Source organism: Coregonus clupeaformis, chromosome 20, assembly GCF_020615455.1.
Source record: "Coregonus clupeaformis isolate EN_2021a chromosome 20, ASM2061545v1, whole genome shotgun sequence".
NCBI lineage: Eukaryota > Metazoa > Chordata > Actinopteri > Salmoniformes > Salmonidae > Coregonus > Coregonus clupeaformis.
In genome coordinates this window covers 14,340,225-14,366,358 of record NC_059211.1, presented here as the reverse complement: position 1 = coordinate 14,366,358, position 26,134 = coordinate 14,340,225, and the positions used below count along the sequence as shown (strand labels likewise).

General features: G+C 42.7%; 1 protein-coding gene across 3 annotated transcripts in view; it reads left to right on the top strand.

The window, feature by feature from the left end:
- The window catches only part of LOC121533736 (choline transporter-like protein 5-B), a 67,279-nt gene extending 44,165 nt beyond the window's left edge, over positions 1–23,114 (top strand). Inside the window, exons 3-23 of one of the 3 annotated variants that reach the window (XM_041839930.2) lie at positions 2,171–2,244; positions 6,709–6,793; positions 7,663–7,747; positions 7,870–7,998; positions 11,735–11,795; positions 12,021–12,144; positions 12,701–12,733; positions 15,872–15,955; positions 16,070–16,182; positions 16,484–16,621; positions 16,933–17,032; positions 17,184–17,276; positions 17,576–17,663; positions 17,931–18,193; positions 18,816–18,910; positions 19,019–19,122; positions 19,273–19,346; positions 19,478–19,548; positions 19,733–19,821; positions 19,913–19,997; positions 22,421–23,114. In XM_041839930.2, the coding sequence (XP_041695864.1) occupies positions 2,171–2,244; positions 6,709–6,793; positions 7,663–7,747; positions 7,870–7,998; positions 11,735–11,795; positions 12,021–12,144; positions 12,701–12,733; positions 15,872–15,955; positions 16,070–16,182; positions 16,484–16,621; positions 16,933–17,032; positions 17,184–17,276; positions 17,576–17,663; positions 17,931–18,193; positions 18,816–18,910; positions 19,019–19,122; positions 19,273–19,346; positions 19,478–19,548; positions 19,733–19,821; positions 19,913–19,997; positions 22,421–22,533 (2,101 nt within the window). In that variant the 3' untranslated portion in view covers positions 22,534–23,114. Of the gene's footprint in view, positions 1–2,170; positions 2,245–6,708; positions 6,794–7,662; positions 7,748–7,869; positions 7,999–11,734; positions 11,796–12,020; positions 12,145–12,700; positions 12,734–15,871; positions 15,956–16,069; positions 16,183–16,483; positions 16,622–16,932; positions 17,033–17,183; positions 17,277–17,575; positions 17,664–17,930; positions 18,194–18,815; positions 18,911–19,018; positions 19,123–19,272; positions 19,347–19,477; positions 19,549–19,732; positions 19,822–19,912; positions 19,998–20,577; positions 22,279–22,420 lie in introns of those variants that run through there. The other 2 variants (XM_041839931.2, XM_041839932.2) reach the window with 2 other exon arrangements.
- The last annotated feature ends 3,020 nt before the right edge of the window (positions 23,115–26,134 follow it).

The window sequence follows — 26,134 nt, the reverse complement described above, 5'->3', positions numbered from 1 at the left end:
ATCTGGCAGTCCAATGGACGATTCTGGGTTTGGCGGATGCCAGGAGAACGCTACCTGCCCGAATGCATAGTGCCAACTGTAATGTTTGGTGGAGGAGGAATAATGGTCTGGGGCTGTTTTTCATGGTTCGGCTAGGCCCCTTAGTTCCAGTGAAGGGAAATCTTAACGCTACAGTATACAATTACATTCTAGACGATTCTGTGCTTCCAACTTTATGGCTACAGTTTGGGGAAGGCCCTTTCCTGTTTCAGCATGACAATGCCCCTGTGCACAAAGCGAGGTCCATACAGATATGGTTTGTCGAGATCGGTGTGGAAGAACTTGGCTGGACTGCACAGAGCCCTGACCTCAACCCCATCAAACACCTTTGGGATGAATTGCAACACTGACTGTGAGCCAGGCCTAATTGCCCAACATCAGTGCCTGACCTCATTAATGCTCTTGTGGCTGAATGGAAGCAAGAGCCCGCAGAAATGTTCCAATATTTAGTGGAAAGCCTTCCCAGAAGAGTGGAGGCTGTTATAGCAGCAAAGGGGGGACCAACTCCATATTAATGCCCATGATTTTGGAATGAGATGTTCTCATACTTTTGGTAATGTAGTGTATGTCATTCTTCCATTTATCTTTTTCGTATTTCGATTTCGTTGTTCCTGATAAACTGTTATTTCATTGGGGTGGGGGTAGTGAACGCAGACGATGTCCATTCCCCATGCCATTTCCACTGTCTAGTATCAAGCCGGCTTAACACCGTAAAAGCTTCAGATCTGCTGGTCTGCCAGTTTTTTTTTTTTAAGCTTAGTTTAGCCCGCAGGTGCATGTAATCTCCCGTTAGTAGCGTTTTAAGAAATCCAGCGTTAACCTGACTGTTTGTCACAATCGAGCCCATGTAATTCAGATGAGATTGGTAATAATAGGCCCATTTAATTCAGCAGTGAGAAATACGTTTATTATAGGTACTGTAGTGCTGGATCTAAGCCATTTAATTGGGAAGGAATCTCAGTCTTCACTAATGTTAAACTCAACAAGCCCCACTTTCACATAACAACACATTAGCATGGAATGCAAATGCAGTTGCAATTACCTACAGTATTTATGTAGGGCTATGATCATTTTGCTTAGTTGCAACAGCACTTGCAAAACATTCCTGGATAATTTGCGATCCAAAGATTGAACTGTGCAACTGCCTCAGTCTAAATCAGTTTAAGAGCCAGACTTAGTAACCTAAATGTTTTTGCATGTGTGTTTGTATGTGTATACAGCATATTTGTTTCTGTGTATGTCTCTATCTAAGTAGTTTATCCTTTTTAATATCCATTGTGATGAAATTGATATTCTATGTGCATCAGTGGCCCGAGCTCCGCAGGACCATCTGCTATTTAATCACAAAATGGTGTTCGGAGGCTCAAAAGCAATGTGCGTATGTGCTGCTCGTGGAGTCTATGGTGGCACCACGCTGCATACAAAACAAGGACAAGCAGCTACCTCAAAGGAGCGCCACAGCAGAACTGCTTTAAAACGCCCGCAGGCTCCGGCCTCCACTCGACACAGGCTTTCTTCTTGGGGATGAAAGAGGAGAGTGTAAAGCATGAGGGCTTGAAGGTCTTACATTTGGGTGTGTAGTTCCTTATGATAGCCTTCACAGTGCATGCTCTGTATGGTAAAGTTCAGACTTGGATTGTACTTGCTCTGTCTGAGGGGACACCACAGGGTTGAAGTTGGGGTGGGTTTTTGAAGACGGGGCCAATGAGGGGCAAGGCTGACAGCTCCTCTGGGGTGTGAGAAGGGTGAGAGACTGGGGAAGACTTCTTATCTGTTGACAGGAGGAGAAACCCCAGCTGTGAGAGAGACATCCTCCCCTCTCATAATATTGTGCAGTCCAACCTTCAAAACCTCTGTTGGAGGGGTCTCTGTGGAGAGCATAAACTCTGGGGGTTTGAGCATGTCTCATTACAAATTCAGTGGAGCTCGGAATGTTTTTCTCAGAGCCTTGAGTCTTGAGATGCCACCTGGTCTTGTCAGGTGGCAAATGCTGCACCCAGCTTACGAGCTCAAATACAAGCCCACTGTCAGGGATGCCATGGCAAGGGCAGAGCCCTGGGTACTAGACTCATCTAATCGACACTCTCTCTCTCTCTCCTTCTGTCCCTCTCTTTCTCTGTTTTCTCTCCAGGGGCTGCACGGACGTGGTGTGCTGTGTTATCTTCGTCATCGTCATCATCGGCTACATCGCTCTGGGCACCGTGGGTGAGTTGTCATGTTGCTGCTTATTTCATCAGACCAGGTTTCATAACACCACAGCCCACCCTATGATGGTGCTCCACGTTGTGTGAGGCCAAGTCCCATGTAAATGTAGAGTGTGTGCGTTCGTCTGTGTTCATGAGTTTCTGCATGCCTAGCTCTCATCTTGACAAAGTCTTTGGGTGGGGAAGGGAAAGGGAAAGGGGGATACCTAGTCAGTTGCACAACTGAATGCATTCAACCGAACTGTGTCTTCCGCATTTAACCCAACCCCTTCTGAATCAGAGAGGTGCGGGGGGCTGCCTTAATCGATGTCCACGTCATCGGCGCCCGGGGAGCAGTTGTTGTTGAGGGTTAACTGTCTTGCTCAAGGGCAGAACAGCAGATTTTTTCCACCTTGCCAGCTCGAGGATTCAAACTGCATTCCACCGACTGCATTGCCATATAAATGCTAGATAAAGTTTTGTATTGGATCCCATTTTGCATTAAGCAACAGAGCCTCTGATTGTGTGAAGTGTGTGGGAGGTTGAAATATGAGTGCTTGAATTTCCCCAGAGACAGACCCATTCCTTAATGAGTGGGAGTCAGCAACATCAGTCTAATGATTTTATGTGAGTCAGTTTCTGTTTCTGACTGAGGTTACTGGATGGCATTTCCCTAATCTGTGCATCTAATCTCTTGATTGGGGGTTTGACCATGTTCTCCAGAGATATGGGTGACATCCTGTGGCCTCCATTCCTTTTAAGGGACTTAGTTAGAGTAGTTGTGCGTGGCGATGTAAACACAGCCTTACTACAGTGTGTTCCTCTCAGTAGATTGGAATCAATAATGTGAATCTCCTCACACACACACCTCAATCTGTACAGACACAGACATGCATGCTTAAACACACACACACACACACACACACACACATTTGTTTTAATATTATTGTGGGGACCAAACCAAATCCTATGTTCCCTAATCCTTAACCTAACCCTAACTCCTAAACCTAACCCCTAACCCTTATTCTAACCTTAAACCTAACCCCTAAGCCTAAAATAGCCTTTTTCCTTGCCGGTCCCCACTTATCCGAATTTTCCTTGTTTTACTATCCTTGTGAGGACCAGAAAGATAGTAAAACCAAACACACACACACCCCTCCCCCTCCCAGTTAGTCAAATGAAATCAACGGTGATGTCTTTTCTCAAAGTGCAGTCCCTCTGACTCCCGTGTGGAGTCACGTCCCAGTCTGGGCAGAGGAAGGACTGTCTGTTGCGCAATTACTTTAAAAGAGCCAGAGCCATGAAAATGAGGTGACTTCAAATATATACTGGTATGTTCGCAATTACGTGAACAGCTTTTCATTCTTTCTCCTCACCCGTGGTCTTCCTCATGCATAAACTTTCTGTTTCATCATGACTATTGTGTGAGGCAGGTACAGTGCTGTTGGCTAGGAAGACTAACAGTCTGTGAATAGAATAGAATGCTTTGTCCTCTAAAGTAATTATTTTTTGTTGATGTCTTGAAAAGGTTAGAAAAACAAATTTGCAGCATGGATTGAATTTCAGAGTAGTCTCAAAAGATACAGACTGGTGTTGAAAGAGTATTGGAATAATTGGATTACCTTGGCCTTGGTTTTGTTGGTGGCATCATTCCACGAAAAGTGTGCTTTTTGCATCCCTTTGATATTTAAAGTAGAAATTGTGCACCAATATAGAATTTTGAAAGCCTTTTATATTAAATGAAGTGCCCTTTAATATAGACCTCGAGGAGAATTCAATAAATCAGATTTTTAATATGAATAAAGACTTGCTGAAGTGCCACATTTCAGCATTTTTACATGTCCCGCCATGCACTTTCTGTGACTTCTAGGGAGATTTTAACCCACTTAATCCCAAAATTTCAACAAGTTTTCACCATTATTGTTATGCCCTAGTTATTTTGTTGCTTTGACAAAGTCATTTCTGAATATTATTATTTATTTAATGTGATTAGTGATTAATTTACATCTGTCCCTCATTTTAAGGTCAACCCTGTTACGTAAACAGAACTCTCGATTTAATATGAGTAAACTATTCCTTTTTAAATATTATTTTCAAAAGAAACATTGAATCATAGCGTAAAAGCAGGTGAGCTGGTTCGACCCTTTTTGGCCATTTTCTGGTGTTTTGTGATGGAAAACTGACCATAATACATCAACCCTGTAACCCATACGCTAATAATATTTTTACAATTATATTTATTTTGTCACGCTTGCATTCAATTGCAGCTCCCTGTCACAAGGGGATTTTTGGCTGATTTAAGATGAAATCGTCAAACCTGTTACGGTCAACCCTGTTACTTTATATGGCACTTAACAGGTACTTACTAAAGTCATTTTTTAAATTTAACCTCGTGAGATGGGAAACCGTGTTTTTTAAATTAAGTTAAACATGTGCTCTTTATGACAGAATGTTAAAATGAGTTGAAATCAAACTTTTTTTTTTACCAAGTTACACTTCTCAAAAGGCACCGAATTGGTGAAACGACCCAGTGGTTTTCACTCATATTATCTCTCTGTATTCTGTAAGTATAGTCTCGCAGGGTTTTCAGGTTGTCCAATAATTGCTGAACAGCCAGCTCTCACCTTGACACACTTTTCTGATTGTGATTCATAATAGAAGTCTACCTTTGATCCCGTTTGACCTGCTTTTTTACTCTGAAGTGATTATGATAGTGTGTGTTACAGGTGGGCAGAATATTCCCATATACAGTTGAAGTCGGAAGTTTACATACACCTTAGCCAAATACATTTACACTCAGTTTTTCACAATTCCTGACATTTAACCCTAGTAAAAATTCCCTGTCTTAGGTCAGTTAGGATCACCACTTTATTTTAAGAATGTGAAATGTCAGAATAATGGTGGAGAGTGATTTATTTCAGCTTTTATTTCTTTCATCACATTCCCAGTGGGTCAGAAGTTTACATCCACTCAATTAGTATTTGGTAGCATTGCCTTTAAATTGTTTAACTTGGGTCACACGTTTCGGGTAGCCTTCCACAAGCTTCCCACAATAAGTTGGGTGAATTTTGGCCCATTCCTCCTGACAGAGCTGGTGTAACTGAGTCAGGTTTGTAGGCCTCCTTGCTCACACACGCTTTTTCAGTTCTTCCCACAAATGTTCTATAGGACTGAGGTCAGGGCTTTGTGATGGCCACTCCAATACCTTGACTTTGTTGTCCTTAAGCCATTTTGCCACAACTTTGGAAGTATGCTTTGGGTCATTGTCCATTTGGAAGACCCATTTACGACCAAGCTTTAACTTCCTGACTGATGTCTTGAGATGCTGCTTCAATATATCCACATAATTTTCCTTCCTCATGATGCCATCTATTTTGTGAAGTGCACCAGTCCCTCCTGCAGCAAAGCACCCCCACAGCATGATGCTGCCACCCCGTGCTTCACGGTTGGGATGGTGTTCTTCGGCTTGCAAGATTTTTTCCTCCAAACATAACGATGGTCATTATGGCCAAACAGTTCTATTTTTGTTTCATCAGACCAGAGGACATTTCTCCAAGAAGTACGATCTTTGTCCCCATGTGCAGTTTCAAACCGTAGTCTGGCTTTTTTATGGCGGTTTTGGAGCAGTGGCTTCTTCCTTGCTGAGCGGCCTTTCAGGTTATGTCGATATAGGACTCGTTTTACTGTGGATATAGATACTTTTGTACCTGTTTCCTCCAGCATCTTCACAAGGTCCTTTGCTGTTGTTCTGGGATTGATTTGCACTTTTTGCACCAAAGTACGTTCATTTCTAGGAGACAGAACGCGTCTCCTTCCTGAACTGTATGACGGCTGCGTGGTCCCATGGTGTTTATATTTGCACACTATTGTTTGTAAAGATGAACGTGGTACCTTCAGGCATTTGGTAATTGCTCCCAAGGATGAACCAGACTTATGGAGGTCTACAATTTTTTTTCTGAGGTCTTGGCTGATTTCTTTTGATTTTCCCATGATGTCAAGCAAAGAGGGCACTGTGTTTGAAGGTAGGCCTTGAAATACATCCACAGGTACACCTCCAATTGACTCAAATGATGTCAATTAGCCTATCAGAAGCTTCTAAAGCCATGACATCATTTTCTGGAATTTTCCAAGCTGTTTAAAGGCACAGTCAACTTAGTGTATGTAAACTTCTGACCCACTGGAATTGTGATACAGTGAATTATAAGTGAAATAATCTGTCTGTAAACAATTGTTGGAAAAATTACTTGTGTCATGCACAAATTAGATGGCCCAACCGACTTGCCAAAACTATAGTTTGTTAACAATACATTTGTGGAGTGGTTGAAAAACAAGTTTTAATGACTCCAACCTAAGTGTATGTAAACTTCCGACTTCAACTGTACACACAGCCAGGGAGGTCCTGTCACTGACTCATAAATGCCCAGAGGATTGACAGTTGAAGGGGCAGGGAATGAGGCTAATGATGCGGCCGTTTGTCTGGTTGCAGCCTGGATCCATGGTGACCCCAGGAAGGTGGTCTACCCCACCGACAGCCACGGACAGTTCTGTGGACAGCAGGGGACCCCCAACGCGTGAGTATAAAGAAAGACCTCTACCTGTGTTTGGAGAAACATTTATTGTATCTGCTATGGATAAGTATAGTAATAAATGGCCAGCATTCACATTGCACTTCGGACAGATGAGGCTTCACATCAATATCCTCAAAGAAATTCTGCAAGATGTCAATCTTTTAGTGCACTTGGAAGAGATAGAAAACAGCTTGGGAGGTGTGTTGGCTTTAACACGTTTGACACCTGCAATACGGCATGAACAATCTGAGAGAAATCATAATGCAGAGAAACTGCTTTTCCCTATGATTAATATCCGGCCTCAGCATGTCAGTTGTATTAGTCTAAGTGAGATGAGGACAGTGGAAGGTAGGCCCCTAAATGGCAGGTAATCCAGGAAAGAAAATGAGTTGGTGGCCAGTATGACGCAGGAAAACTGTATACAGGTGAACTATATACAGGTTATATTTACAAAAATACAAATAAGGAGCAGCGTTGCCTGAAGAAGACTCTAATCGAAACACGTTGCAGTTGTGCGTCCTGTTATGACAATCATAGGCTGATCCTTATACAAATTCTTTGTCAATATAATCTGAATATAGTTTACAAAGGTTTTCCTACATCACATTGGCTGCCTGCTAGTTGTATTAGTCTGTAATATTTTCTTTATTGAGTGCTTTGCGCACCATGTATGAAAAGCGCTTTATAAAGTAGCATTAACTACCATCACGGACTTTCCTGCTCCCTGTGTTTTTATACACTGTTTGACAGACAGCTCAATCTCCTGTTAGATTTTCAATACAACGTTTGTTCTCAGCGATCTCTAATAAAACTGTCATTGTCTTTGTGTTGGGAAACTAATGACTATTCTCTCCATGTCGCTGTGGTTACAGCAACAAAGCCATATTATTCTACTTCAACATATTGCAATGTGCCAATCCTGCCGTTCTAATTAACCTCCAGTGCCCTACAACCCAGGTAAGAGCTGCCTCTTAACGTTGCAGACATTATGCTATTATGTTCCCGCTGGTTTTTCTCGCTTGTTCTCTGTCGTTAAGCATTGATTAATATTTGGCTGTCCCTTTCTCTTCTCTTCCCAGCTCTGTGTCTCCAAGTGCCCAGACAGATTTGCCACATACCTAGACATGCAATACAACTACAGGTACAACAAGAGCTACTGGGAGTATTACAGGCAGTTCTGCAAGCCGGGCTTCGACAATCCTAGAAAGGTACCGAGACTGATGCCTCCAGTCACTTATGGTCTCACTTATCAAGTCCTTGAGCGTTCTGAAACAGATATCTTCTGTAATGGTTATCCATCTATAAGTCAGTGGAGTACTCAGGTCCACTGCAGCAGTTTTTATCTCAATATAAAATATTTTCTATGGAGCATTTAAGTACATTACTGTTTGTTTTAAGTTAAAATTGTGAAAAAGAAACAAAAATAGCTTCTTAGCAAAGAGCAAGCAATAATTTTGCTAGGACTGTCTGGAAGTGGTCTGAGTGGGGAGGGGGAAACTGAAAACTAGCTGTTATTGGCAGAGAGGTTTGGAATTCTCTTTCTTATTTGTCTATTTAACTAATTTACCGCCTGGTGATGTCACCAGACAGGCCAAAACTCCATCCCACCAAAACAGGCTGACATTTCAGGCAGTCTTTTCAAACAGGGCTTACACAATTCCACAGTATTATTCAAACCTCATGGTGTGGAAATTAGGGCTGACCCCAATTAGTTGACTGGTTGATTGTTTGGTCGATAGGCTGTTGGTCGACCAAGATTTGTTTTTGTAGAGCAGTAGCATTTTATGGCACTCGAGACACCTGTCTGATTCACGCCCATCTCAGTGAACTAATCCATTGTGGAGGCCGAGACTAATCCATTGCGAAGGCCGCAGGGATGGCACAGTCCAAGAAGAAGGGGAGTGTGGCTAAAATTCACAATGTCTCTCTCCAGAATGCGCGCTCTCCCGCCAATTTGTGCACATTTATTGTTTCTTTCATTACTTCATTGTGCGAATTGTTTGCGTTTGATTGTTAGTGTCTATCAATTCCCCATTACATATACAGTACCAGTCAAAAGTTTTGACACACCTACTCATTCCAGCATTTTTCTTTATTTTTTACTATTTTTTACATTGTAGAATAATAGTGAAGACATCAAAGCTATGAAATAACACATATGAAATCATGTAGTAACCAAAAAAGTGTTAAACAAATCAAAATATATTTTATATTTGAGATTCTTCAAATAGACACCCTTTGCCTTGATGACAGCTTTGCACACGTCCATATTTTGATTTGTTTAACACTTTGGTTACTACATGATTCCATAGGTGTTATTTCATAGGTTTGATGTCTTCACTATTATTCTACAATTTAGAAAATAGTAAAAAATAAACCCTTGAATGAGTAGGTTTGTCCAAACGTTTGACTGGTGCTGTATCACCAGTAGTACATTTACTGTTAATTCCTATAATTTCTAATCTATCATTTACATTTTAGTCATTTAGCAGACGCTCTTATCCAGAGCGACTTACAGTTAGTGAGTGCATACATTTTCATACTGGCCCCTCGTGGGAAACGAACCCACAACCCTGGCGTTACAAGCACCATGCTCTACCAACTGAGCTACAGGGGACTCCATGTTTGTTAGGTTATGGTAATTTCTGTTAATGCATTCAATATATTATTATTCCAGTCTTTTACCGTTCTTGTTTTCGGAGTGGACACATTGTTTTCAGAGCGCACAACCTATGCTTGTGAGAAAAAAGTTTAGGTTTATTTCATTCCATTGACGAGTTTTGTCAATTTAATCATTGTATTTTGTTTGGAGTGCTCATGTCAATGTTGAGTAAGGACGCGCACCTGATTACGCATAGAAGTAGGCCTATAGGCTACCTGGCCTGCGCGCAAATGAAGGCATATAAATGTGCCCATTTGGGGATCTGATAGTATTTATGATTGGCTTAACGCACCACCACTAATGAGCTGTGGAGCTTCTCAAAGTAATGTTTTCTTCACCCCAAACAGCAAGCAAACAAAGTCTGTTTTTACATCCATTGAGAATGACAATAGTTCCCAAATGTATTTGAAAGATCTCTCCAGCTCTCTCCCTTTCAATAACCACTCAGCATGAAAGGGAAAAATATCATGTTGGTGACCTCTTATCCCTTGCGCAAATAGCCTACAGCTGTGTCTGTCCCGAGCTCACTGGTGCAGGAAACAATAAGGGCCCAGAATTTTTTATACAATGTTGCAAGTTTGCTAGCACAAGCTTTGGGCCTGACCCAAGTTTATAGTTGATACAATGTTTCAAGTGCGTTGCAGACAGGCATGCATAGCCAATGTGATTGATAGGATATTTATTTTTATCCGGATATTTTCTACCTGCAGGGTGCAATGTTTTTATTTGTTGGCTTTATGTAGGCTATTTTTACATTGTTTGTAATGAAGACGCAGGGAGACAGGAAGCAAGTGCAGTTGGAGAGTTTAATAACAAGGAACATGAAGATATGCAAAACAAGAGAAGCGTTCTGGACATGAAAACAAAACCAATACTGCCTGAAGACTGACACTACTGAGGGCTAAATAAATGGGAAGTAATAAAGGTAATGATGAAGTCCAGGTGTGCATAACGATGGGGAGCAGGTGTGCGTAATGATGGTTGCCAGGTGTGCGTAATGTGGGTTGCCAGGACCGGTGGTTAGTAGACCGGCGGCGTCGAGCGCCAGAGCGGGAGTAGGCGTGACATCGTTGGCAATGGCAATAGAAGTTATGTTTTAGGTTTGTATCATTTTCATTTAGACAATGATTTTGAGAAACGAAGACGTTATTATAAATTAAATGAAACAATTCCACGACAATGTGCATATGAAAACCATAACTGGCACGCAGATCGGTAGAAATGGTTGCAGAATCCTCGTGTAGCCTATTACAGGAAACTTCAGGAGAGTAACGGCAGAATCTGCGAAAGCCAGCAGGAGGGAGAGGAGAATGGTCTGGTCAGGTTAAGGTTTTTTTATTCTTGATATTTGGCTCCCTCTTGAGTCATTTGTGTCTTATTTCATCAAACAGTGTGCTTAAAGCGTCAGACAAGCTCAATACATATAGTTGATTTTATTGAAACACATAGAGTGTGTCTATATATGGAAAAATACACGTTCAAAAAATGTTGACCAATCAATTAGTAGAAAGAACAGACAACTTTCGGTCGACAAATATATTTTTTAGACGGGAACAGCCCGAATCATGTTTTTGACGACACTGGGCCTTTAAATGAATGTTCTCTGTTTTTGAAATTAAAATAAGATAATAGTGTTCAATAATAGCGACCAAGACATCCCATGATAATACTTTGTAAGTACTAGGCCTATGTAATGTACTATGTAAAGGAAACATAATGAGAATGTCATTTGAAAGTCCTGTGAGAGAAAAGCGTGAGGAAGGCAGCATCTGCTGATGTCACTCAAGCTCTGACGAGTTGGTTTGTGGGACACAGACAGTGACACTGGTCCATGTTCGTCAGACATGCTGGCATGACACCTCAGATGAGACTCAGATAAACAGAAAAAGAGAGAGAAAGGGGGAGGGAGAGTGAGAGATTGTGTGTGGGAACTCATAATCACACAATCACACTGTTACTGCTGAATCATTGGTTCTCCCACCCACATTGTCTACTCAGTCAGTACCCAGAGCAGAGTGCTAAACTGAGGAATGACAGATAGATCAGAAAGGGTTTCCTACCAGTCTGTTCTGTACTGTATGACAGACAGTCCGTCTGTTCCTAGTCATCTCAGCCACACGCCCACTCTCCTCATGGTCCTGTTGGGTAATGGCAAAGTCATAGGATATGATGATAGGATGTCTTCCTAACCTAGTGAGGTATAAAAACTAAACTCTGAGGCTTTGACGTCACTAAGTGTGTATTGTTTGACTTCTTCTCCCTATCCCCTTTTCTCTGTTTAGTCCGTTGCACAAGTCTTGCGAGATGAGGACTGCCCATCCATGATAGTGCCAAGCAGACCTTGTAAGTGAATCCAAGTTCTGCACACAGTTCCTCCACTATCGTTATTGTGACTTTCAGATCGTCTATTCTAAGACTTCGATTCTGTGGGAGGGGTTGGAAAAGGGAAATGATACATATCGACAGTGTATGAAATTGAAATATGTCTTATTACATACCATGGAAAAACAAAAACAAATTGTAAAAAGACAGATTCTTAGGCATTAAATATTTGTTTGTGTGTTTCAGTCCTCCAGCGGTGCTTCCCTGACTTCATCACCAGGAACGGGACGCTAACTGTCGCCAACAAGACAGTCTTCAAAGACGGCTTAGGTAAAACGAGGAGCGTGATCGATCTCCGAGACGCTGCCAAGTAAGTCCTGCTCTCCACAATGTCCCTCTGCAGAAGCCTTTGTTGTAGTCCAAATCTTGGACTGAGACTATTGGATGAATTGTGTAAGTGGGAGTACACCTGAAAGATTAACGCTGTACAAATCTGTTCACTGGGGCCTCATTGAGGCCATGTTTGGGAATTAAAATGCATTTAAACTATTATATTGTCATAGGGATTCCACCTTGGAACCCAGAGTCAACTGGACAGCTATTGCAGGGTAGGACAACTGGCCGATGATCACTCATGCCAAGTAGTGTGTGGAGTGTGGATCATTCATGCACATTGAAAGCCGTCTATGCATGTTTGCATGGAAATGCAGCTCATGCTGTAGCTTCAGAGTAGTACAGTTAAGGGACTTTCTTCATGCTACGCATATACAGTCTATAAAACAAACAATATGTATGGATTAACTTGTGGGAGTGATTAAGACAGATGCAGGGTCTTGATAGTTTTGTATTAACGAGCTGCCATTAGTAGATCATGTTTGCCTTTGAAAGAAGGATGTTATGACCAGTGGAATGCTTTTCCTTTTTAGCCAAGTTACCGCCATGCAGCAAGGAGTGGAAAGGTCTCAAACTAATTACAGTATTTTAACCTTTAACCGTGACCTTCTGTAGCCCCTAGCTCACTGTCTGCAAACTAACCTTCCCACCTGACTGTGCATCATAGGTAATCTGCTCCTGCTCCTCTCCGACTGTGGCTGTGGAAAGGAAAGAGGACAGATTACCTTCAAATGTTGTCTGATGTGGAGCTAACATCCATATTTAAGCCCTAACAAAGAGTAACAACTTAGCTTACAGTTTATGTACTATATTGGTCTTTCAAAGCTGAGCGTTACAGTGGGGAAAAAAAGTATTTAGTCAGCCACCAATTGTGCAATTTCTCCCATTTAAAAAGATGAGAGAGGCCTGTAATTTTCATCATAGGTACATGTCAACTATGACAGACAAAATGAGATTTCTTTTCCAGAAAATCACATTGTAGGATTTTTTATGAATTTATTTGCAAATTATGGTGGAAAATAAGTATTTGGTCAATAACAAAAGTTTCTCAATACTTTGTTATATACCCTTTGTTGGCAATGACACAGGTCAAACATTTTCTGTAAGTCTTCACAAGGTTTTCACACACTGTTGCTGGTATTTTGGCCCATTCCTCCATGCAGATCTCCTCTAGAGCAGTGATGTTTTGGGGCTGTCGCTGGGCAACACAGACTTTCAACTCCCCTCCAAAGATTTTCTATGGGGTTGAGATCTGGAGACTGGCTAGGCCACTCCAGGACCTTGAAATGCTTCTTACGAAGCCACTCCTTCGTTGCCCGGGCAGTGTGTTTGGGATCATTGTCATGCTGAAAGACCCAGCCACGTTTCATCTTCAATGCCCTTGCTGATGGAAGGAGGTTTTCACTCAAAATCTCACAATACATGGCCCCATTCATTCTTTCCTTTACACGGATCAGTCGTCCTGGTCCCTTTGCAGAAAAACAGCCCCAAAGCATGATGTTTCCACCCCCATGCTTCACAGTAGGTATGGTGTTCTTTGGATGCAACTCAATATGAAATGAGGGCGTTGCACTGCAGGATTTGAGTCCCTGGCGGCGTAGTGTGTTACTGATGGTAGGCTTTGTTACTTTGGTCCCAGCTCTCTGCAGGTCATTCACTAGGTCCCCCTGTGTGGTTCTGGGATTTTTGCTCACCGTTCTTGTGATCATTTTGACCCCACGGGGTGAGATCTTGCGTGGAGCCCCAGATCGAGGGAGATTATCAGTGGTCTTGTATGTCTTCCATTTCCTAATAATTGCTCCCACAGTTGATTTCTTCAAACCAAGCTGCTTACCTATTGCAGATTCAGTCTTCCCAGCCTGGTGCAGGTCAACAATTTTGTTTCTGGTGTCCTTTGACAGCTCTTTGGTCTTGGCCATAGTGGAGTTTGGAGTGTGACTGTTTGAGGTTGTGGACAGGTGTCTTTTATACTGATAACAAGTTCAAACAGGTGCCATTAATACAGGTAACGAGTGGAGGACAGAGGAGCCTCTTAAAGAAGAAGTTACAAGTCTGTGAGAGCCAGAAATGTGTTATGACTAGTCGTCTAATGTCATCCGCATTGTTGTGACTGGTAATCTCATTGTTTTGACTGGTGTAATGCTTTTGTTATGACAGGTGTAATTCCATCTTTCATCTCGCCCAAACTTTGAACTTTGTATGACCTCAGCATCTGTAGTTAGGATGACTGCTCCACCATTTCCTATTAGAAATGACAGTCATTGTAGAGGGGCATTTTTGTCAAAGTTAAAAAATCCCTCCAGCTATTCTTCTGTTGTTATGCCTGATGGTAACCCTCAGGCATGGCTCATCTCACCCTCACGCATGATTTGTCAACAGCCCACCAGTGCCTTTGACATATTTTCCCCTGAATGCCAAGCACTTCAAAGAGTTGTCCAAGGACAGAGCATTTCATTCCAATTACACTGCCTCCCACCAAAAACTTTAACAAAGCATCTATTATTTAGCTTTCGACAGGTTTGGCCAAACCCCATCTGTTAAAGCCTGGTCTGTGGAGTGCATTGGGCACAATAGCACAGCACTTATGGTTTCATTGGTACATGCAGAATTACTGTGGCTCCTTTTTCATAACAACAAAATTATTTAAGTAGGTTGTATTATGTGCTATTATACAGTCATGGGCTTTTTATAGAAATATGATGGTCTAGATTAAATGAACGCCTAGAGTGAGCTTTCCTCCTGACGTGTGGTAGCTGTCCTCATAAAACAGACAGAGATTGGTGCTCGACATTCTGCACAGCTCTAGGGGAAGGTTGGTTCTAGTCTCTTGCTACTGCTGTCCATCAGTCATGTAGAGGCTGAAAATCTAGTGAGCAAAAGCATCAGGGAATACTTTGGGTCAGATATCTTCTTCGGCTGTTCCCACAGGATAACCCTTATTGGTTTCAGGTAGAACCCTTTTGGGTTCCATGTAGAACCCTCTTCTACATGGAACCCAAAAGTGTTCTACCTGGAACCAAAATGGTTCTACCTGCAATGAAAAAGGGTTATTCAAAGGGTTATTCTATGGGGACAGCCGAAGAACACGTTAAGGTTCTAGATAGCACCTTTTTTTCTAAGAGTGTAGCGTTGTCAGTTTACCAATGCAGTAATGAGGACTCACAAAGCCAGATATTTGCACAATATTTTGTTGCGGAAGTGCTGTAGGTACAGTGGTTCTACGGTGGATATCTGATGAAGTATTCCCGATGATTTTTGCCATCAGCTCTTTGTTCAGCTTGTACATTGAACTGTTACCATATCCTGCTTGTTCATGTAGTTATTACAGAAAGAGATTCCTACAGGAATAACTAAGCTTCAAGACCCATTTGTATGTTTTTTTCCCGAGGGTTCCTTTGCTACTGTTGTAGAGTAATAACCTGCTGCTTCAGTCATAGAGAGCATTGCTGCTTCCTAGCGCTTTGATAACCCTAATGTAGACGTTTGACACATTTATAAGGGACGCCTGCCTACAACCTGTGCCGTCTCCCAGGGTTGTACAGCCCCCTCATAAACTGCAGTGTGTCGTGACCCTGTGCTGTGTGTACAAGTGAGAGTGATTGTAACACAACACAGGCCAATGTTCTCTCTGTAAATGAGCATGTTCTCATTCTTTATTTCTCCCTCAATCTTTCTCTCTCGCTTCTCCTCTCCCTCCCTCACAGTGGCATTACCAGTCTGCTAGATGCCAAGGAGGTTGGCATGAAGATCTTTGAGGATTATGCCAGCTCCTGGTACTGGATCTTAATGTAAGACCAACACGTGTGTCCGCGTGCATTCATGCATGTATTTTTGTATGTGTATATGTTTTACTGTGGTCCTCACTCTGACATAAAGGCGTGTTTGTGTGTGTGTGTTTCTAGAGGTCTGGTGATAACCATGGTGGTCAGCCTGGCCTTTATCCTGCTGCTGCGGTTCACAGCCGGAGTGCTCCTGTGGCTCATCATCTTCGGAGTCATCGCTGTGGTGGGCTACGGTTAGTAATACAGTACACTCTCCACCACTGACCAACAGCTACTTTAGCCTCACTAAAAGAGCACAATGCCATCTTTAGCCTGAGTACAGTATCCACACTTCACCAGCCCATACTGTACTTAAGGTAAACATACCGCTACTGTATGTAGATTTGTGTGGGAGACAGTGTCCACATCTTCTCACTTCCAGCTGTTACCCAACGCCTCTGTTGTCATGGCAAGCTAAATGTTGCAGATATACAGGTACATTATCTCAACTTGTCACGTCTCTTTCTCTCTCTCTCTCTTCTCTCCCTTTCTCAGGGATCTGGCACTGCTACTGGGAGTTCAGTACACTGAGAGGGAAGCCGCACGGTGATGGTGATGTCACCATCTCTGACATCGGCTTTCAGACGGACTTCAGAGTTTACCTGCAGCTCAGTCAGACCTGGCTCATCTTCAGTGCGTGGCCATCCACTTCTCCCATCTATTTGTTTAGCACAGGAAATACTAGCCTAGCACAAGGCTGTCAACTCAGTTTACTGTGTGAATCACAAGGTGCAGAGTCTCTTGAACTTGCTGTGAAGCAGTTGGGTGCAAGACTTGTCTGCTGGTTTTGCTTTTGCTTCTCAATCAGAGATGGGGAAACCATAGGATTTCCTGTTACCTGTATGCAACCTCGTATTGCTTAAATTAATTGGGAAAACCCCAGGAGAGGCTGTGGTCTGAGGAATAGCGAGTTTTCTGCTTAATAGTAATCATTTGTATTGCAGTGATCTTCCTATCGGTCATTGAGGCGGTCATCATAATAATCCTGATATTCCTGAGGAGGAGAGTACGCATCGCCATCGCTCTGCTGAAGGAGGGGAGCAGGTGAGTGGCAATCTTTTCTCAGGAGAGTGACTCTGACCTTCTCTTGTTGTGTCACTTTGAATGAACCCATCGTCTGTGTGCTCAGTGTTGGAACGTTAACCTAACTTTTAACCTAACTACTCTCCATTCTCTTTCTCTCTCTTTTCTCCAGGGCCATTGGCTACATCATGTCCACTCTCTTCTACCCGATCATCACTTTTGTGCTGCTGGCCATCTGCATAGCATACTGGGCAGTCACTGCTGTGTATCCTCTCTATATATCTACCCAGCCTCATCCTCACTGTACTATGTGTACTCTTTACACAGTTATCTTTGCATGCAGCATTACCCATTGTAGCTACAGGTGAAGCATTCCGAGCTATCACCCATGGAGTCATAGTGATTGGAATTTACTTGAACCTGGCTGGAATGTAATTGAACCTAATAAAACTGCTGACCCTTTAGTGGAAATCCCAATATTGATGGCTCATAAGCAGGTACAAATTGTGATGCTTGTTTCTGCTTCCATTCCTCTGTGTTGCCCTTAACTGGTTTTGCCCTCAGCTTCTTGGCGTCTTCTGGCGATGCTGTCTACAAGGTCATGTCGACGCAGGACAAATGCATGTATGCCAACCTCACCTGTGATCCAGAGGTTCGCTTTTCTCTCTAATCTCTTCCTCTTAATCACATTGGTGTTATTGCTGTATTGAAAACGACTGTATGTTATTGGCCTTAAATCCTGAATTGGAGCAGTTTATTGTCCCTTATAGGAGTACACATCATTCAGATGTGAATAGCTAGCCAGTGACAACATCTGTGAGCTCTGGCTACATTCTGTCTTTCTGACCAGAGGGAGTGCTCAATATAGGGAATAGGGTGTCATTTCCTTCTAACCCAATAACTTCCCCTATCTCTCCAGACGTTCAGTCAGACCAACGTGACCAAGGTGTGCCCTGGCTCCCAGTGCACCTTTGCCTTTTACGGCGGCGAGAGCCTCTACCACCGCTACATCTTTGTGCTGCAGCTGTGTAACCTGCTGGTGTTCCTGTGGCTGGTCAACTTCACCATCGCCCTGGGACAATGCACCCTGGCCGGGGCCTTCGCCTCCTACTACTGGGCCCTGAGGAAGCCCCAGGATATACCATCCTGTCCACTGTTCTCCTCCTTCAGTAGGGCTGTAAGGTAGGCTGGCTCAGTCATATGGGATTAGTTTATAATGGTACATCTTGCTTGGAGAGATTTCCCCTAAGGGAGGAATCCTAGTCCTGCACTAAAAAGCTATTTCAATGGAGATTCTCTATTAAGCATACATTTTACATTTACATTTTAGTCATTTAGCAGACGCTCTTATCCAGAGCGACTTACAGTTAGTGAATACATTTTTTTTTTTTATACTGCCCCCCCGTGGGAATCGAACCCACAACCCATGCTCTATCAACTGAGCTACATCCCTGCCGGCCATTCCCTCCCCTACCCTGGACAACGCTGGGCCAATTGTGCGCCGCCCATGAGTCTCCCGGTCGCGGCCGGCTGCGACAAAGCCTGGATTCGAACCAGGATCTCTAGTGGCACAGTTAGCACTGCGATGCAGTGCCTTAGACCACTGCGCCACTCAGGAGCCCGCATACCTTCTAGTCCAGGACTAGACTTAATTTGTGTCCAGGAAACTGTCCCTAAGTTTGTTTAGGTGTTTAAGCCTATGATTTGAAGGGGGGAGTGAGTGTGTGTATAGTGGATGTATAAGCTAAATTTATTAACACACACATTAACAGTTTGGTCATACAGTGTATGGTGTATCTCCCAGGTACCACACAGGCTCTCTGGCGTTTGGCTCTCTGATCCTGGCTGTAGTGCAGATGTTCCGCATTGTTCTGGAGTATCTGGATCACAAACTCAAAGGTGGGTTTTGTGCTCATACTAAACCCACTGCCTTTTTATATGTTTAGATACAGTAGTGTACATTTATTTTACCATCAGTTCATGACGATGATCATCATGTCTTTTCAGGTGCTCACAATGCTTTTGCCCGCTTCCTGATTTGCTGTCTCAAATGCTGCTTCTGGTGCCTGGAGCATTTCATCAAGTTCATGAACAGGAACGCCTACATCATGGTGAGTTTGGGATGGTACAGAGTTAACTGACTTGCCTAGTTAAATAAAGGTTAAATAAAAAAGAAAAGAAAAGAAAAGAACAGCAGATCAAGCCATTCTGATAACCATTTTACATAAACTGTTGGAATCATGAATACTTTCTCACCCTAGATCGCGATATATGGGAAGAACTTCTGCATCTCGGCTAAGGATGCTTTCTTCCTCCTGATGAGGAATGTTGTGAGGTAAGGCACTGTAAAGCTTGGTTTCCATTAGAATAGAGTCTGTCTGTCTGTCTCTCCGTCTGTCTGTCATGGGGGTTACTGTCTCTCTCTGGGCCTCTGGGCTTCTCCAATGAGTTTCCCCTCCTCTTTAGGGTGGCAGTGCTGGACAAGGTGACAGACTTTCTGCTCTTCTTGGGAAAAGTGCTTATTTCAGGGAGTGTTGGTGAGTTCCCTGTCTTTCCCACACACTGGTGTACTAAACTATGTCTAACCACTGCATGAGTCTCAATACAAAAAGGGAAACAGTACTTTGAAACAGTGATTCTGTGCATGCTTGAGTTCAGGCGTCTCTTTGAAAGGCACTATTTGTATTCGCATGATTCATCGTGATTGTTATTTTTCCCCAGGTGTTCTAGCATTCTTCTTCTTCACCCGTAAGATACCAGTTATTCAAGAAGAAGTGCCATCACTAAATTACTACTGGGTCCCCCTTCTGGTAAGAAATATATATACATCATACAGAGTTTGGGTCAGCATTGCTTGTTGCTAAGTGTGTTCACTGACTTCAACTGTTCTCTCATTGACAGACGGTGATATTTGGATCCTACCTGATTGCCCATGGCTTCTTCAATGTCTATGCTATGTGTGTGGACACCTTATTCCTTTGTTTCTGTAAGTACACCATTCATCTCTTTAAATACAGCCCAGTCTGGGGAGTGAGGGTGTTTATATGATACAAAGTGAACACACAAAGACACAGAAGGGTTTGTGTTGGAACTTTGTTGGTGAATTGAAAGGTTCTCCATGTCATATGACCCTATTAGAATGTTTGTGGTGATTAGTGGTGGACAGTTTTCTTAAATAAGTCAGTAAAAAGGTTATTCTTGCTTGATGTTTTTACACAGTAATTATTGTTTTACCAATTAAATTATTTCAGTGAAGAACTAGTGAAGACTATTAAACGATTTGAATTGTATAGAGACTGTTATTTACATGTCCTCTGTCAAACCTTGCCTTGGCTGCACTCTAATCACTGAACTAGATGGCTATAATGCACTGGCCATTTTGGCTGACTTAAACCATTATAAACTTTTCTCCTAATTAATTTTCCTGCTTGACTTTCTAAATCGTTTGGCTCTGCTAACTCCTTTCTCTCGTATTCTCTCTTTCTGCCTTCCTACATACACGTTGTCTGCTCCTCTCCTCCTTCTCCTCTGTGGCAATGCTTCCTATCCTGTGGGGCCTGGTTCAGGTGAGGACCTGGAGAGGAACGATGGCTCGACCCTCAAGCCCTTCTACATGTCCCCTCAATTGCACAGGATCCTCCGCAGAGAGCAGGGCTCCAAGCTCTATGCTGCCTCCTGATAGGCCACCACACTGAACATCTGCCTAGTGATAGGCCAGAACACTGACTCACTGAAGGACTGACCCATTTATTATCTATGTGTGGGGCTGTTTGTGGTCTGGAGCATACTAGAGCAGGGCCTAATGGCTGGGCTGGACTCCTGACTGGCCAGGAAGGCCTTGGCAGGACATGGCAGGACCCAAGAGGGTGGTGTATGTAGGTGGGGTTTAGAAAAGGGCGAGGCTCTATTCAACTTCCTCCCTCTCGCCGCCACCGCCGTTGATACTTCTGATACTTGCCTTTTTTCTCTGTCGTGCTTCTGTCCCTTTCTTTCTCTGCCGTGCCGACACTGCTGATCAGTGCCTTACGTAGAGAGCGCTGCAGCAGCACAGTGGACATGTGTGTGTGTGTGTGTGTGTGTGTGTGTGTGACGAGGGTGAAATTGCCATTAGCCCAACACATTGCAAGAGGCACACATTCTGCAAAAGGAGATCTCTGTATTTCGGATGCAATTGGTGTACTTTTTCAGATGGTAAAAACATTATGGGGTTGTGGGGTGATACAGTACAAGGGCACCCCCTTCTGACACTACTGTGTTTGTGCAATGGTTATATGTACTGTAATGTAAGGTGTTTTGGGTGAAGTTGCTCTTAGACGCTGATCTTGGGTCAGTCAGTTTAGCATTTTCCTCACCAATGGTTAAGGTTAGGATTGGGGGAGGTTTTACCCCACCCAATAACTGTTTTAGGCACATGTGTGGAAAATAACCTTGAGATGGGTTTTCTGTAAAGCATGATAATTTTTGGGCTGTTTATGCTTAACATTAGTTGAAGAGGCACATTTGGTCCACCATATTTATTGACACTGTTACAGATACTGCTACAGAGTCCTGGGCACAAGAACACTATTCCAAACTTAATGTGTAATGCTACATAGATAAACTGAACACACTCATAAATGACATTTGATATAAATCTACAGAGTCACAGACACTTGTAGTATGGTTTGGTTTTACAATCATTGATATACTGTAAATGACAGATATAATGTAGGCTAAGGGAGGTCAAGACTTCTGAACACATTGATGCTTATGCTAAGAATGAGATTTGAATAGACCCTGACACCTTTCAGGAATTCTTAATGCAGTCGCTAGTAAACGTGCCTAATTCTACGTGGAAAAATGTTCCTCTTATTGTTTTGTGGTTTTACATTCTAACACCGAGAACCTTTGAAATACCGTTTATAAAAGGATGTTAAAGCCATTTTTAGTAATTTTATATGGAATCGTATGGACGTGCAGTAGTGCTGTTTTTAATACTAGGTACTGTAACTCGCATCTGTTTGGAGGCTTTTTAATGTTTTTGTACAGGAGAACTCTTTTGTATCAATGACTCCATGAAAATGTTAAATCTTATTTTTTCCTTCTTTTTTTTTGAATGGTTCAATTATAGCACAACTCTTAGGTAATTGATATCTCATTTGTATTAAACAGAGGGTTTATGAAATATTTACATTGACACTGGGTTTGTGGTATTGCACAGGATTTGGGGAAGACCTGTTGTCAAACAGTGGGTTTGAGGTAATAAAAGGTGGTTTGGCTGTGATCAAGTGGGTTTGAGAGTAAAAATGAGTTTGGTATTTCAAATAGATTTGGAGGAATATGACCGTGTTAGAGAATGTTTAATAGTAGTTTAGGGGTATGTAACATAGCTTCTGTGGTATGTGACTAGCTATGTGTTCCTGTCCTTAGTGGTGGATCTGGAGGTGAACAACGGCTCTGCTGCCAGACCCTTCTACATGAGCAGCACCCTTAGACACATTCTCAACAAGAAGAACAGCAAGAGGAGGAAAGACAAGAGATAGCAGGGAAGATGAGAAGAGAGGAACGGATACAGGGTGACTGGAGGAGACAGAGGCAGGAGAGTTGATGGAGATGGGGAAGGCACCAGTGTGTGATGTAGTGATGGAAGACAGACAATACTAATCCTGGTCCATAATGCACTTGATGACATTATTATTATGCTCTGGACATAATATGGGAATTCTCTTATCTTGCTGTACAGTACTTGATGTACTAACAAACCATCACCATGAATCCACAATGACAACAGTATGGTTAGCATAACTGTGGCCAAATCATGCATTTAAAGGCAACTGCAAGTTCTTGGTTTTACCAATGTACTGTGAAGCACTTACTTTAGTGAACAGCGAAGTATATATTTGTATAATAATAGGTTGCTCCACATATTACCTGTCAGCAGGCCCATGTCACTCAGTATGCAGGAACTCAAACCAGCCACAAGATGGTACTCTTAACGTGGAAATCTTAAAGGTCCAATACAGCCGTTTTAATCCCGATATCAAATCAATTCTGGGTAACAATTAAGTACATTACTGTGATTGTTTTCAATTAAAGTGGTCAAAGAGAAACAAAAATAGCTTCTTAGCAAAGAGCAATTTCTCAAGCAAGAATTATGCTAGGACTGTGGGACTGGTCTGAGTGGGGAGGGGAAAACTGAAAACCAGCTGTTATTGACAGAGAGGTTTGGAACTCTCTTTCTTATTGGTCTATTAGCTAATTTGACACCTGGTGATGTCACCAGGCAGGCCAAAACTCCATCCCACCAAAACAGGAAATAAAAATGTTGACTGCACTGGGCCTTTAATAAACCTCCCAAGAGGTTACACCAAGACAGCTGAGTGAATGGCTGCTCGGGTTAATACTGTACATGAAATGTAAATAGTTACCATGTACAGTTATGTATAATTATGCTCTTCAAGCTCCTTGGAGCATTATCTTTTATTTTCTCCTATTGAGAAAGCTATTTGCCATACATTGTCAATTGTGCTAATTTCTCTTTGTCTCAACCTTCTAACTTTTCCAATTGTATGTATGTAATAGGCCTCCTGTAGCTCAATTGGTAGAGCATGGCGCTTGCAACGCCAGGGTTGTGGGTGCGATTCCCACGGGGGGCCAGTATGAAAAAAAATTATGCACTCACTAACTGTAAATCGCTCTGGATAAGAGCGTCTGCTAAATGACTAAAAATGTAATAGCCCTACAATTAGGTGCCTAAGTAAGTGCCAAAGAGCAACAGAAATCAGCAGGAATGCAGCCTTCAAGGACAATTACCTGTATGTATTGGATTCTGGCCACCAATGACCATAAATCACACTGTGTTACAAATTATGTTTGGCCCCATTCCCTCTTGTATGTCATTCAAGGTTTTTGGTCTAAAGGCTTCATCCCATTCCTTCTTTGTGCAGCAGCACTGTGGGGACAGATAATGTGGCCTTACTATGTCTGTCCCATAGTGGCATCACTGCCATACCATTTTTGTTTTTTAAAATCCGACCTGTGTTAGGGCACAACAACTTTATGATCAGTGGTCTAAGGCACTGCATCGCAGTGCTAGCTGTGCCACTAGAGATCCTGGTTCGAATCCAGGCACTGTCGTAGCCGGCCGTGACCGGGAGACCCATGGGGCGGCGCGCAATTGGCCCAGCGTCGTCCAGGGTAGGGGAGGGAATGGCCGGCAGGGATGTAGCTCAGTTGATAGAGCATGGCGTTTGCAACGCCAGGGTTGTGGGTTCGATTCTCACAGGGGGTATGAAAAAATAAATAAATAATGTAAGTCGCTCTGGATAAGAGCGTCTGCTAAATGACGTAAATGTAAAATCATGTAACATGAAAATATGGAAGTAATGCATATCAGATAATAATTTGAATGGATTGTTACAGATGCACTGTGTTTTCTTGTCTCCCTATTATTGCCATGAAAGAACAGTCCCACTATAATGGAATGATGCCAATAAACTATTTATGACTATGCATATGCTAAAGTATGTACAGTGCCTTCAGAAAGTATTCACACCCCTTGACTTTTTCCACCTTTTGTTGTGTTACAAAGTGGAATTCAAATGGATTTAATTGTAATTTTTGTCAACTACACAAAAGCATCTGTAATGTCAAAGTGGAAGAAAAATTAAAACATTTGTAGAATATTCATGAAAAATAAAACACTAATATATCTTCATTAGATAAGTATTCAACCCCCTGAGTCAATACATGTTAGAATCACCTTTGGCAGTGATTACAGCTGTGAGTCTTTCTGGGTAAGTCTCTAAGAGCTTTGCACACCTAGATTGTACAATATTTGCAAAATTCTTCAAGCTCTGTCAAGTTGGTTGTTGACCGTTGCTAGACAGCCATTTCCAAGTCTTGCCATAGATTTTCAAGCCCATTGAAGTTGAAACTGTAACTAGGCCACTCAGGAACATTCAATGTAATCTTGGTAAGCAACTCTAGTGTATATTTGGCCTTGTGTTTTAGGTTATTGTCTTGCTGAAAGGTTCATTTGTTTCCCAATCTCCCAGTCTGTTGGAAAGTAGACTGAACCAGGTTTTCCTCTAGGATTTTGCCTGTGCTTATCTCTATTCCATTTCTTTTTATCAACAAAAATAACTCCCTAATCCTTGCCAATGACAAGCATACCCATAACATGATGCAGCCACCACCATGCTTGAAGATATGTAGAGTGGTACTCCGTGATGTGCTGTGTTGGATTTTCCGCAAACAACGCTTTGTATTCAGGACATGAAGTACATTTCTTTGCCACATTTTTTGCCGTTTTATTTAAGTGTCTGATTGTAAACAGGATGCATGTTTTGGAATATTTGTATTCTGTACAAGCTTCCTTCTTTTCACTCTGTCATTTAGGTTAGTATTGTGGAGTAACTACAATGTTGTTGATCCATCCTCAGTTTTCTCCAATCACAGCCATTAAACTCTGTAACTGTTTTAAAGTCACCATTGGCCTCATGGTGAAATTCCTAGCGGTTTCCTTTCTCTCCGGCCACTGAGTTAGGAAGGATGCCTGTATCTTTGTAGTGACTGGGTGTATTGATACACCATCCAAAGTGTAATGAATAACTTCACCATGCTCAAAGGGATATTCAATGTCTGCTTTATTTTACATGTTTACCTATCTACCAATAGGTGCCCTTCTCTGCAAGGCATTTGAAAACCTCCATGGTCTTTGTGATTGAATCTGTGTTTGAAATTAACTGCTTGAGGGCCTTCCGAGTGGCGCAGCGGTCTAAGGCACTGATCAATGCTGGAGGCGTCTCTACAGATCCGGGTTCGATCCCAGGGTGTCGCAGCCGGCCGCGACCGGGAGGCGGCGCACAATTGGCCCAGCGTCGTCCGGGTTAGGGGAGGGTTTAGCCGGCTGGGATGTCCTTGTCTCGCGACTCCTTGTGGCGGCCGGGCGCATGCACGCTGCCTTCGCCCCCCTCTGACACATTGTTGCGACTGGCTTCCGGGTTAAGCGAGCAGTGTGTCAAGAAGCAGTGCGGCTTGGCGGGGTAGTGTTTTCGGAGGACGCATGGCTCTCGACCTTCGCCGCTCCTGAGTCCGCACGGGAGTTGCGGACTCAGTTAAAACAAAAACAAATGTAACTGC